The sequence below is a fragment of the Cajanus cajan genome, chromosome 9 (genome assembly GCF_000230855.2).
Source record: "Cajanus cajan strain Asha chromosome 9, NIPB_CcT2T_4, whole genome shotgun sequence".
Classification (NCBI taxonomy): Eukaryota; Viridiplantae; Streptophyta; class Magnoliopsida; order Fabales; family Fabaceae; genus Cajanus; species Cajanus cajan.
In genome coordinates, this window is record NC_138525.1 from 6492614 (window position 1) to 6506235 (window position 13622).

The 13622-nt window shown below is 31.7% G+C and overlaps 1 protein-coding gene across 1 annotated transcript; it reads left to right on the plus strand.

The window, feature by feature from the left end:
* The first annotated feature begins 7933 nt into the window (after positions 1–7933).
* On the plus strand, positions 7934–10695 carry CCR3 (CRINKLY4 related 3). Its single transcript, XM_020350332.3, has one exon. The coding sequence runs from the start codon at positions 8090–8092 to the stop codon at positions 10469–10471; it is 2382 nt and encodes a 793-aa protein (XP_020205921.1). The 5' UTR covers positions 7934–8089; the 3' UTR covers positions 10472–10695.
* The last annotated feature ends 2927 nt before the right edge of the window (positions 10696–13622 follow it).

Genomic DNA, 13622 nt, shown 5'->3' on the forward strand with positions numbered 1-13622 from the left:
CTTGATATGCCAAGGTCGAATCCGAACCTTGATGCCAAGGTCGAGTTCGAACCTTGAGATCACATTATCTTAACCAAGGTCGAGTTCGAACCTTGATATGCCAAGGTCGAGTCCGAACCTTGATATGACATGGTCGAGTCCGAACCTTGAGATCACATTTTCTTAACCAAGGTCGAATTCGAACCTTGATATGCCAAGGTCGAGTTCGAACCTTGATATGCCAAGGTCGAGTCCGAACCTTGAGATCACATTTTCTTAACCAAGGTCGAGTTCGAACCTTGATATGCGAAGGTCGAGTCCGAACCTTGAGATCACATTTTGTTAACTAAGGTCGAGTTCGAACCTTGATATGCCAAGGTCGAGTCCGAACCTTGAGATCACATTTTCTTAACCAAGGTCGAGTTCGAACCTTGATATGCGAAGGTCGAGTCCGAACCTTGAGATCACATTTTGTTAACCAAGGTCGAGTTCGAACCTTGATATGCCAAGGTCGAGTCCGAACCTTGAGATCACATTTTCTTAACCAAGGTCGAGTTTGAACCTTGATATGCCAAGGTCGAGTCCGAACCTTGAGATCACATCTACTTAACAAGGTCAAATTTGAACCTTCAAACAACAAATTTGGGAACTCCTCAGAAGCCCCTTTGCTCTTACATCACTCGGTGCTTGGGGGGCTAGTGTACTGGCCAGCCGAGTTGCCGACTTGTCCCTCACCAATCTGCTGACTCGGTTAAAGTTTTACCAGCCTAACCATGCAGTAAGCTCATTATTGCCGAGCTCCTTAGCCCGACTATGAAACATGGACATCGGAACATCATATCGGCCCAAAGAGGCCACGTCATCAAACAAATAAAAATACACTTGTCACCGCGCTGCCCATGCGTTATGGGAACGAGGTGATGATTATGACACATGGCGTCATGACAAATAGGCGTACACGAAAAGTCACGACCCCTTGTCAAGCTCGGTCTTAACTCCGAAGACCTACGGTCTTCGGAGCTCGGGGGGCTAGTGTATTATCCGTACCGCTATGCCGAGCTTGAGCTCGGCATCACAGCGCGGAGTGACCTCGGACACGCGCTAGGCGACATCGACTCGCTATCCAATTAGGTCATAAACTGATCTCGAGCCCAAGGCCCAACAAAACCCTAATACACACAAAGGTACGTGCATTAATTACTTATACGAGACTCATACACCCACAAACACTAACTTTAGCATCGGAGTCTCTTTTGCAGGTACCACCCCCATCTTGGAGTATCAAGCGTACCAGCGAAGGAGGCTCACCAATCTTACTCGGAGGATCATCTCTAGAACAGATTTCCGGTAAGAACATATATATATATATATATATATATATATATATAATAGGTTAATAAATTTACAAAATTACACCTCTTTATATTAGGTTTATTAAAGTCTTGAGACTATTTTTTAGTTTTAACATTTTTTAATTTTAAAAATGAAATTTGTTTGGAATTCTCATTGAAATTAATTATAACAAAATAGAAATATTTTATTTTGTAACTAAATTAATCTAAATCTTAAATCTTAAATTTTTTATTTTCTTTAAAATCATCATCATTCTCAAAATCATCATTCTCTAGTATTTTCATATACTTCTTTGATGTTTTCTCCCACATTCTCACACAAAAGATTTCTTGAAGAAGTTTTTATTTGATACATTTCTTTTTTCTTTTTTTTTTTTTTCTTGAAGAAGTTTCTTCTTGATACATATTTTTTCCTTTTTATTTTTCTTTTTTACTTATTCTCTCAATTTTCTATTCATTTTATTTTTTGCCTTCATCTTCATGTTTATCTTATATTCACATTTTTTTTCTCTCATTATTTTTTTTCTTTATGCGACATACAATTTCACAAATAGGTTTACTGTCATTTTCATATAATAATTATTATTTTCTTATTTTTTTCTTACTTATTCTCTTATTTTTCTTTATTCTTAATTTCTCTATTAATTTTTTTTCATCTCCATGTTCACAATTTTTTCATGTATTTTATCTTTATTTTCACATTTATTCTTAACTAAAAAGCATATTTCTTCATCTTCACTCTCTCCAACAACCATCTAACTATGTCTTCGACAAGGATCCAATATCAATGTTAACTTGCTCCTTATATAATGCAAATTCAAAATATTTTGTAACATATATCATAAATAAAAACAAACCATTGTCATTGTTGATTTTTAATTAATAGGTACAGACTAACAAATTTACATTATTAGACTTCTATTTATTATACGCCACGTGTAAAAATTGAAATTAATGTATTTTTAATTTTTTAAATTACCAAATTATCTAAAATTTTAAATTATTTTTTTTAACATATGTCAACTAAAAAAAATTACAAGAATAATTATAAGATTTGTAAATCATTTTTAATCAAAGATAATTCTATGATAAAACTTTTATTAAATTATCTAAAAATTAAAATTTTAAACATGTCAATTACAAAATAATCACAAAAATAATTATAATATTTTTTACCAAAAAATATTATAAAAAATTGGTTTATAAAATTATCTAAATTTAAAATATGTCAATTATAAAATAACCACTAAAATAATCACGATATTTGTAAATTATTTTCATTAAAAATAATTTGATTATAAGAAAATTAAGTCTCTAAACTAAATTTTAAATCCTATTTTTTTTTTTCATAATGTCTAAAGTTTAAATCTTAAAATCCTAAACCTTAAAACTTAAATAATAAATCTTTTTAAATTTATCAAATTAATTAAATATTAAAAAAGTTACAAAAAATAATCAGAGGAATGATTATGAAATCTTTAAACCCTTTTCACTGGAAGATATATCTGTTATAAGAAAATAAAACAACTAAAGTAAAAAACTTATTTAAAAATTTATGTGTAGTTTATAGTTAAAGTTTAAAAATGAAAATGCTTAAAAAATAAATATATTTGGAGTTAAATAGAAAAGTATTTAACTTTTTTATCTTTAATTTTGTACTATTTTATTTTTATTTTATCCAATGTACCTTATCTAAAATTAGAAAGAAAAAAATTAAGTTGTACTTTTTGTCTCTCTATTTTTATCGATATATAATTTTAATTTTCTATTTTAAAATTGAAATATTTTGTCTCCCTATATTTTAAAATACATAATTTTGATCCTACTGTCAATTTGTTGTTCATTTATTATTAAATTTTGATATTGTCTGATGATTTATCTTAAACTCTAAACATTAACACTTAAAGATAAAATATTTAAATTTAGAAAATAAAATTGAAACAAATTTAATCAGTCATGCCAAGATAATTCACTTAGATATTGTTCATATAACAATTAATTTATCTTATATTTTGGATCATTGTCCAGGCATTAATTTTCACAATAAGTATGCAGATACAAATAAGCTTAGACAATCATTACTAGAAATATTACATATAGTGACATGCAAAAATATCACTATATAAATCAATTTGACACATACCTATACACAATTTTATTATTTATTTAAATAAGTTTCAACAACATATATTGTGTATCACTACAGTTTATACCTATACTTTTTAACAATTATGAAAAATATGACACCCTTTATCCTGTATGTTATAAAATATAAATAATATAAATTGAATAACCTCGATATAATAAATGGACTCAAAATTCAAACAACCAGGGAGGATCACAATTTAACATAAACTAACTTACGAAAATAACAAATTACAAATGAATTAAAATTAACTACTTAATGTAAATAACATGAATCAAATCCTAACTAATCTTAATTAATCTCTGGTGTCACACGTCTTATCAGAACAAAACCCAACATTGAGAACTAGGTCTCACCACCAACATCCTCAGTATCATGTTTCTACAGAAACCACAAGAAAATAACACAATTAAAAAGGGAGTGAAAAACATCTCACTCTGATTCATGGGGCAAAAATGCAAATTGGATAGTCAAACACAAATAAGGAATACAACAAGACATAACATACACAGATAATATCATTATCACACTTAGTTCATTCATTATATAATAAACAATAATAATTAAGATTGTAATGCATATGCAATGGCCACAAACTGCATGTTATCATGCATATGACACTAGTAAAAACATCATACTATTATGCATTATCGTTAACAATACACGTAGAGTAGTCTATGAGTACATGTTGGGCCATACCTGTACATGAGGGTAGGACTGAGACTTCTAAATCGAGCTATATATTTCCAAAGATTAATCCCCAAACTTTTACATAAGGGGGCCTTCCTGATAGTGTATCCCATATCGTTTCCTTAAAACACATTTTTATGCGAATGATGCATGTTAAAAAGACTCGATGCGATAACATACATATGATCTCACTTCACATATCACATATTCCTCATATCACTTCATGTATCTCATGTACATTCTCAAAAACATTAACTAATCATTAGTAAAAAGGTAGAATCAAGATCACAAGGATAAAACAACCATCTAATAGTCACTAAGCGAGCTAAGCACCCTAAAGCCCCTCGTTGAGTGAATAATATCTAGCTAAGCCACCAATATCTAATTAAGCGACCAACATCTAGCTGAGAGAGCTGAGCTTCTTATGACTTCTCGTTGAGCGACCAACATTTATTTGAGTGAGTTGAGCTCCTTGAGACTTCTTGTTGAGAGACCACATTTGATTGAGCGAGTTGAGCCCTTAAGACTTCTCGTTGAGCGACCCAACACGTCTTGTTGAGAGAGAACGTGATCTTCCTCCTTGGAAATCATGTCTCCTTAACGATTACAAGTTACCCATATCCAATTTCATACATAAACACATATACAAGCAATAAAATTATTGTATAACATGCAATTAACATTTCAAATCACTCAATTTACACATATCAATCAATATCTTAACTATCATAATAAGTTCCCTTAGGGTTTCACACAACAACTCATAAGAATCTCAGATCAAACAATTACAATCCAAAACATATAATTGATCATATATTCAACAATTCATGTAGTTAGGAACGTGCAAGAAGAGTAAGAGACAAAACATACGCATTTGGGGAAAATTCCTCATACATAGGCATAAAACATACATAGGATTGTGGATTAATCTCACTATTCAGCATATAGTCTCACACCAAGAGCGAGATTTCTCACCTCACTTAACTGGATAAGGACTAGACGATGAATGTAAAACTCCAGGGCGACTTCCCTTTACTTTGGGTTTTTCAAGTTTTGGAGTGTAAGCGTATACATGAAAATAAGGAGTGTGAAATTGTTCATGGGAAACACTCTTTTAAAAATTGAATCTCCCTTTAACCCCATAGTTAAAAATATTTAACTATAGTTACTAATTTCCTTTCCTTTTATTTAATTAAAATAAAATATTTAATTAAATACCTTAGATAATGTTTCAAAACATGTCAAATAATTAAAATAATTATTAACACAACTCTATTACTTAAAACAAAAACACCAAAAATATTTTTTAAATACTTATATTATATTTTATGAAGAATGGGTGTTACAAAAAAATTTACTAACACATACCAACATATATTATAAGTAAAAGTAATTTTTAGTGACAAGTATTGTGTTATTATAGAATGTGTATCACTGCAAAACAATTTTTTTATAGTGAGCATAAGTGCTTTGGAATCAATTTTCACAAGTAATATTAGATATTGAAAATGGAAGAATATCTTAATTAAATGATGGTTATCTTTCCATTGGTATTCCACAAGAACTTTTAATAATATACTTTGATTATTTCACAGTTGGCATCCATCAAGACCATTAATCAAATTAGTCACTATGTTTTGTCTTTAACTCCAACTATTTTATTGAATATATTAATTGAATGCAAACTTAATATTAACACTAGATATATTTTTGAGTTTTCATCAGTTATATTAATCTAGATTATTTCAGCTCATGAAAGGGCATGTCAAAGTTCATATTCAATTGACAAGTCAAATACGTAAGACAATCAAGTTAATATTTGAAGCTCTTCCAAGTAAATTCTTAACACTTCGAGAACATATAGTATTCCTAATTATAAAATAAAACTAAATGTTTGGTTCAATAATGTTGTTAAAAAATTTAAATCAATATGATAGTTAGTAGTTACAAAACTAGGAGATAATGCTTAGTAGTTCTACCTCAAAATTTAGCTATAAAATAAATACAAATAAGAAAGAAAAAAAGAGGCACTTACAGGAAAAGCTTTGGATATTAGGAAAAAAAGACTATCAACATCATATTTTCAAAAGCATATTGTGAGAATTTGTCTTTCAAGTTTGTATAAAATAACTATGCATAGGAAATAATGATCAATTAGTTTTTATTTATTTATTTATATTTTTTATTTCAATATTTTTTTTATAATTTTAGTACGTGAACCTTGATTCATATGTATTGCTTAGATGATAAAAGTTCATGTGACATTATAATTGAAATTTACCTTCTATATAAAGTATTATGTCCATCAAAAATATAAATTGAAGATAAAATAGTTATAAGAAATATAATGAAAAGTAGAGATAAAAATAAATTATACAATCGGTATACCCCTTATATATAATAGAGTATAGAAGAGGAAAATATGAATATTGTGTCTCTATATTTGTTCAAAATATAAAAACAATAGAAATTATTAAAAATATAATGATGGTAATATTATTTAGTGAAAGAAAATAATTATTCAATAATGGTTATTATTATAAAAGATAACATGTAGTCACTAAAAGAAGCTTTGGTTATAATGATAAATAGAGATAAAAATAAAAATATTTTAAACAAATATAGATAAATAAGTTAAAGGATAAATGAGTTTTAAGAAAATAGAAATAAAAAAATGGTATAACATTTATATATAGTATAATTTATTATGGTAATGTATTTACATTTGTTTGATTTTTTTTTTTCTATTTTCCACTTTTCTATTATTTATTATTTTGGCAAACAAAACAATTTTTCATAACAAGTGTTATGAATTTAACAATAAAAATTGTAATACTTATTAAACATAAATATCTAAAAAATAATGCCTATTTTACAAGTTATAATAAGAATAATAATATATAAACCAATAAATATGCATGAGTTACTTACTAATTAAATAAAAAATTAAAAAAATCCATAAAAATCTTCTCGTTACAAAAAAAATTCATAAAAATACTATTGTGTAACATTTGTTTGTGTTTAATACATAGGAAATTATTAAATAAAAAGTCAAAAGAATCCCTAAAAATTCTCTTGTCATAAAAAAACTTTTAAAAATATCCTTGCACAAAAATAACATTCATGTTTAATATATAGAAGTTGATATTTTATATTTATGATATATAAAGTTAGTTTTAGTTATTTTTAATTAAAAATAAAGATAAAAGATAATAAATTAAAATGAATAAATGATAAAAATGGTTTAAATATGTTTTTAATTTTTCAAATTTAAAATAAATTTATTTTTAATCTTTCAAATTTAAAGTTGATTTTATAATTCCAATAATTCTTTTAAAAAATTATTTTAATCTTTATGTTCAAATTTTATATAAAATTTATATATTGATGTTTTTATTAGTAAAAATGTCATATTAGATATAGTTGATATTACATATCAATTTGTCACTTCTATAAAATTTAAGTATTGATATTATTGTTAATAAAAATTTTATATTAAATCAATTAATACTTAAAGACATAAGAGGTTAAAATATATATTTTTTAAAATTATAAAGACTAAAAATAATAATTTTAAATTTAAAAAATTAAAAATAAATTTATTTTAAATTTAATCAATTAAAAAGATATATAAACTTTAAAAAAAGTTATACATATAAAGATAAAAAAATTTAATGTAATAAAAGATAAATTGGGCATAAGCATAGCGGAACCAAACATGGCCTAAATGAAAGAAAAAGTGAAACTCCAAAAACATGTTCAAAATCAAAACCCACGTTATCTGATGTCAACAGAGGCTGCATCAAACACCCTGAGAAGTTTCACCGTACTTGTCATCACTCATCAGACCCTTCAATTCTCTCTCTTCTGCCAATGACGCAGAAACCACCGCAACTCCCAATCCCGAAGTCAAAACCCATCAATGAAGAATAATAAATCACCTTTCTCCGTCACTCTCTTCGCCCTCTTCCTCCTCTCTTCGCTGCCCCTATCCCGCGCCCTCGGTTCCGCCGCCACCCTCGCCGTCACCGCCGCCCCCGCCGCCGTCTGTGGCGTGGTGGCGTCCGAGCCGACGCGGCGCATTGCGTGCTATCTCTCCGGCCGCGTCGTCGCCGTCGCCCCCAATGTCTCGTTCTCGGCGATCTCCGGCGGCCGGAGCTACTTCTGCGGCCTCCGGTCCGGAAACTACAGCCTCCTCTGCTGGGACGCCCTTGCTGGCTTCCAAAGCAAGAGGCTTTACAACAATGACACTGTTCTATTCGAGAATCTCGCCGTCGGAGACTCCCAGGTTTGCGCCACCGTGGTCGGCGCCGGCACGGCGTCGTGTTGGAGGACGAACGCCGCGTTCGAATTGCCTTCTGGGTCGGACCGATTTTCCTCTATTTCATCTGGGTCGGGCTTTTCCTGCGGAATTTTGAAGGGTAGTGATCGGGTTCGGTGTTGGGGGGTTGGGTCTGTGGCGAGGAAAATGGAGGGTGAGTTTGGGAACGTGTCTATGGTGAGTCTTGTAGCTGGGGAATCGCATGTTTGTGGGTTGAATTCAAGTGGGTATTTGGTTTGCAGAGGAAGTAACGATTTTGGTCAAATTGATGTTCCTGAAGGAGGGGCTTTGGAGTTTTCTGGTTTGGCTCTTGGAGCGGAGCATAGTTGTGCTATTCGGAGATCCAATGGTTCTGTGATTTGTTGGGGTGGGAGAGGTTTGTTTTCGGTCAATGTTACGGAAGGTGTTTCTTTTGAGGTTATTGTTTCTGGTTTTAATTTTACTTGTGGATTGACAACTAACAATTTTTCAGTCATTTGTTGGGGTCCTGGTTGGGCTAATGGTTCAGCTTTTGAGGTTCCCTTGCCTCCTATTCTTCCAGGGCCTTGTGTTCAATCCTCTTGTAGTGAGTGTGGGATATACCCTCAATCTGAGACTCTGTGTTCTGGCTTTGGTAACATTTGTAAGCCAAAACCTTGTTGGCCACAAATGGGGGGGCTGGCGCCACCGCAAATGGCACCGCCGCCTGCGGTGGCGGCGCCACCGACTTCTAAGTCGAATACCTTGACAAAGGGGTTATTGGCATTTGTCATTGTTGGATCTGTGGGAGGTGTTGCTGGGATATGCACTGTGATTTATTGCTTGTGGACTGGTGTTTGTTTAGGGAAGAAGAAAATTCACAATTCTGTGCAGCCAAGAATCACTAGAGGTGGTAGTATAAATGGTGGTGGTGGTTCTAATAATAGCAATAGTCCTCCTTCGAGATCATCCACCATTAGGCGTCAAGGGTCGCGGATAATGAGGCGCCAACGGAGTGGAACCTCGTCCACAAAGCATGCTGATAGAGCTGAGGAGTTCACCCTGGCTGAGCTTGTTGCAGCCACTGATAATTTCTCCCTTGAAAACAAGATTGGTGCTGGAAGCTATGGTGTTGTTTATAGAGGCAAACTCGTGGATGGTCGCGAGGTGGCGATCAAAAGGGGTGAAACCGGCACCAAGATGAAGAAGTTTCAAGAGAAAGAGAGTGCATTTGAGTCAGAATTGGCCTTCTTGTCCAGGCTACATCACAAGCACTTGGTCAGGCTGGTGGGGTTCTGTGAGGAGAAAGATGAGAGGCTCTTGGTGTATGAGTACATGAAGAATGGTGCCTTGTATGATCATTTGCATGACAAGAAGAATGTGGACAAGAGTAGCAGTGTCTTGAACTCATGGAGAATGAGGATCAAAATTGCGCTGGATGCTTCGCGAGGAATTGAGTATCTCCACAACTATGCAGTTCCATCCATAATTCACAGAGATATCAAATCTTCCAACATTCTAATTGACGCGACATGGACGGCAAGAGTGTCCGATTTTGGATTGTCAATGATGAGTCCAGAATCTGACCATGATTACCGGCCAGTGAAGGCAGCAGGAACAGTTGGATACATTGATCCTGAATATTATGGCCTAAATGTGTTGACAGCAAAGAGTGATGTCTATGGACTTGGAGTAGTACTACTAGAATTGTTAACAGGAAAGAGGGCTATATTCAAGGGTGATGAAAGTGGAGGCACACCAGTAAGTGTGGTAGACTTTGCAGTGCCAGTGATCATGGCAGGAGAATTGGCAAAGATTTTGGATCCAAGGGTTGCAGCACCAGAGTTGAATGAAACAGAAGCAGTGGAGCTAGTGGCATATACTGCCATGCATTGTGTGAATTTGGAAGGTAAGGACAGACCAACGATGGCTGATATAGTGGCAAATTTGGAGCGTGCTTTGGCTCTTTGTGATAGCAGTCATGGCAGCATTTCCAGTGGTACAATTTCCATTGTATCTGACTGACATTTTTCAAACCCTGGTAAAGGGAAACAAAATAGAAAATGTTCCCTGATTCTTATTTTTGATTCTTTCTGATAAATTATTATATGGGTATAGTTTACTCTTGGGGTTTGTAAAGACTAGTTATGTCACCTAACACCAAGCTGAAGTGTAGAATTTTGTTAAACACTAACAGCTAGTAGCAAAATTGATCAGTTATAAATTTTCTTTTGCAATATTTTTCTTTATCGTACGAGGTTGCTGATTAAAACTTAAAAGTATCATTTGTGTCTATGCATGTGACTGGGTGTGCGAGTACGCTCCAAATTTTTGTAACCTCTTCTTGTCCTTTATGCTACGCGTTAAAGCAACGTACTTGATGTAACCTATGTGTTAAGGTTTGTGCTATGCGTTTAAGGCATTGCATTTGATGTTACGTGTTAGTTTAGAACACTTGGAACAAAATCATGAACGTATTAGCTATTGTGCGTTAATTTGTTTACATTTAAATTTGGTCGGAGGGGAAGGCACCGTCATGAACAACTTATCTGGTTACGCGTTGACTAGGAAGCTACTTGTAGTTTACCAAGTCTAATGCAAAATTGACAATTGTGTGAAAGAAAAGGTGTGAAAGAGTGTGAACAAAAATTGAAAACACAATGCTAGTGTGGCCTTAGGTAGCTCTTTGTTTGAGTGAGTGGTTGAGCTATTGGACCATGAAGTGCTATAATTAACCATTTTTCTTCTTTATCACCTTTCCAAACATGGACCCCATCAAAAATAGGCTGGTCTAAGCATTTTTTTTATTACTTATAAAGACATTGCTGAATTCTATGATGGGTGCAAGTCTGACTGAAGAAAAGGAACGAATTTAAGAAGTGGATTGGTTGATGACTTTGATGGCTATTGCTGCTTTCTAATCACACGTCAGCTAGGTGATGGGGTCAAGAGTAATGACCAACACAGGCTTTGAGTACACATTTTGAAGACTCGTTCTGAAACATTTTGCTCTTCCTCGTGAAGGAAATAATTCAACTCGAATTTTTCACTAGACTAGTCAAATGTGGAACGGCACAAAATAAATGACACATGCTGGGCTTAGGGTCCTGGGCCATAGGCCTAATGGGTTTCTGAAGTGATGATGAGTGTGTCCTTTGTAATTAGTGACCCAACTCGGTTTTGTCCATTTGTGTTTGCTATGAATGCTTATAGGTCAAGGCAGTACCCAATCCAAGGCTGTTTATGGTGTAATGTAATGTAAAGGCTAACTTTACAGATATGCATATAAACTGTGAGCCCCAGCTCAGAAACAGAAAGGCTCCATATATCACTATTTTTTTTTTTTTGTGTGTCTATAAACTCAAAAAGTAGATATTATGATAAAAAAAAATCATTTGAATGATTCATTAATATGATATTTGAATCTATTTTATTGAATTTTACGACAAGACAGCAAGAATATGAAATTGATCCCACTTAACTAAGTGGTTACTTGGAAAACTTGCAGGTCAACATAGAGAAAATCATTATGTGAGACTAATTATATTTAGAAACAAATAAATAACTCAAGAGTTTTACTTTTATCCTCTATCAGAGTATGATTTTTAAAATAATTATTACAGATAATAATTTATAAATTAAATAATAGTTTATATTATTAGTTTATTCTAATTAAATTCAATATCTAATAACTAATATTTGGACAAATAAGATAGATAAATATAACTAAAAAGAGATAGCAATAGAGAGAACTCAGTCAACTTTTAACGAACTCTAAATTAATATTATTGAATATTTTTAAACATGTTAAATAATTAATGCATATTTTTTTATTAAAAGTAAAATACAAAATCTAAATTTAATAATATTTACCACTAGCTAGACAAGATATAGACACAATAAAATATAACCACCCCTTAACTTTTTCTATTAACCTATCATGAATAGAGATGACATAAATATATATTCATGAGTAATGTTTGAATTCATTCCGATTTTAATGGAGAATATTTAGTTTGATCAAATACGGATTATTAAATTGAGAATGGAAAGAGATTGGAAAAAGATGAATATATGTCATCGCTTTCAATTTCTAAAAGTTTAGTTGTTGTTTTAAAAATTATTTGAGATTTATATAATTCTTATTCTATTTAAAATTTATGTTAGATGAAACTTAATTAATGTAATTTTTAATTACTTGAAATTCTTGCTTTTATATATATTTTTTGAAAAAAAAATAATTTCTGGATAGGTACACAAATTTCGCACCATCGAATATTGAAATGGGAACAGAAGTATTAGGATTCACAATCATCCCATTCCATCCCTATTCATTAAACCCATTTTTATTGTAATATTCTATACAACAAAAGCTAATTTACCTTGTATTGTCGAAATGCAGGAAAAGATAAAACAAAATGAAGAGAACTAGATGTGTGTGAAGAGAAGTGACAAAAATGGCTGTTTGAATGAGGAAAAAAAGGTTAAGGTGAAATGAAAGAATAGAGTGGGGAAGGAAGGAAAAGAAATGAAACCTGAATTAAAACTATAAAATTAGGATGTTAAAAATAGAGAAAAAGATGCTAAGAATAATGAGTAAATAGCTGCACTGGTTGCTAAATTTGAAAGATTAAATTAAAAAATTGTCAAATAAATTTTTAAAAATTTAAATAATCATTAATTCAAAATTAAAAAAATGTGACTAAAATGATGATAACATTATATAGAGTGAAAATACCGATAAATAATTAAATTCAAAATCTTATTTTTCATTTTAAAGATTTATTTAATAATTTTTAATTTAAAAAACTAATATAACGGTGACTTTAAAATTCGGAAACTTATTCTGATAATGACATGATCCATGTCAGTCCTGAACAAAAATCATTTGTTAACCCTACTATTTCTTTAGGTTTTAAACATGGATTTCTTCCTTCAAGTCTTCGGTTTACTTGGAGAAGCGATAACATTTTTTTTTGTCTTTGACCAAGATATCTGAACACGTATCTCTGTTGGTGTTAAACAACCTTGCATATGACGTATTCAAGCTAATTGTCAAAATCATTGAAATTGTCTTTTAAAATAACTTTCTGCTTTTAAAATAAAATTTGTATCCCGAGAAAACATCAAAGACCAAAACCATCATTTGGGAACAGATGACTAAAAGGCATTCTCA

Bases quoted from the DNA above. Each gene is read 5' to 3' on its own strand.
- CCR3 (XM_020350332.3), top strand. From the start codon at position 8,090: ATGAAGAATAATAAATCACCTTTCTCCGTCACTCTCTTCGCCCTCTTC.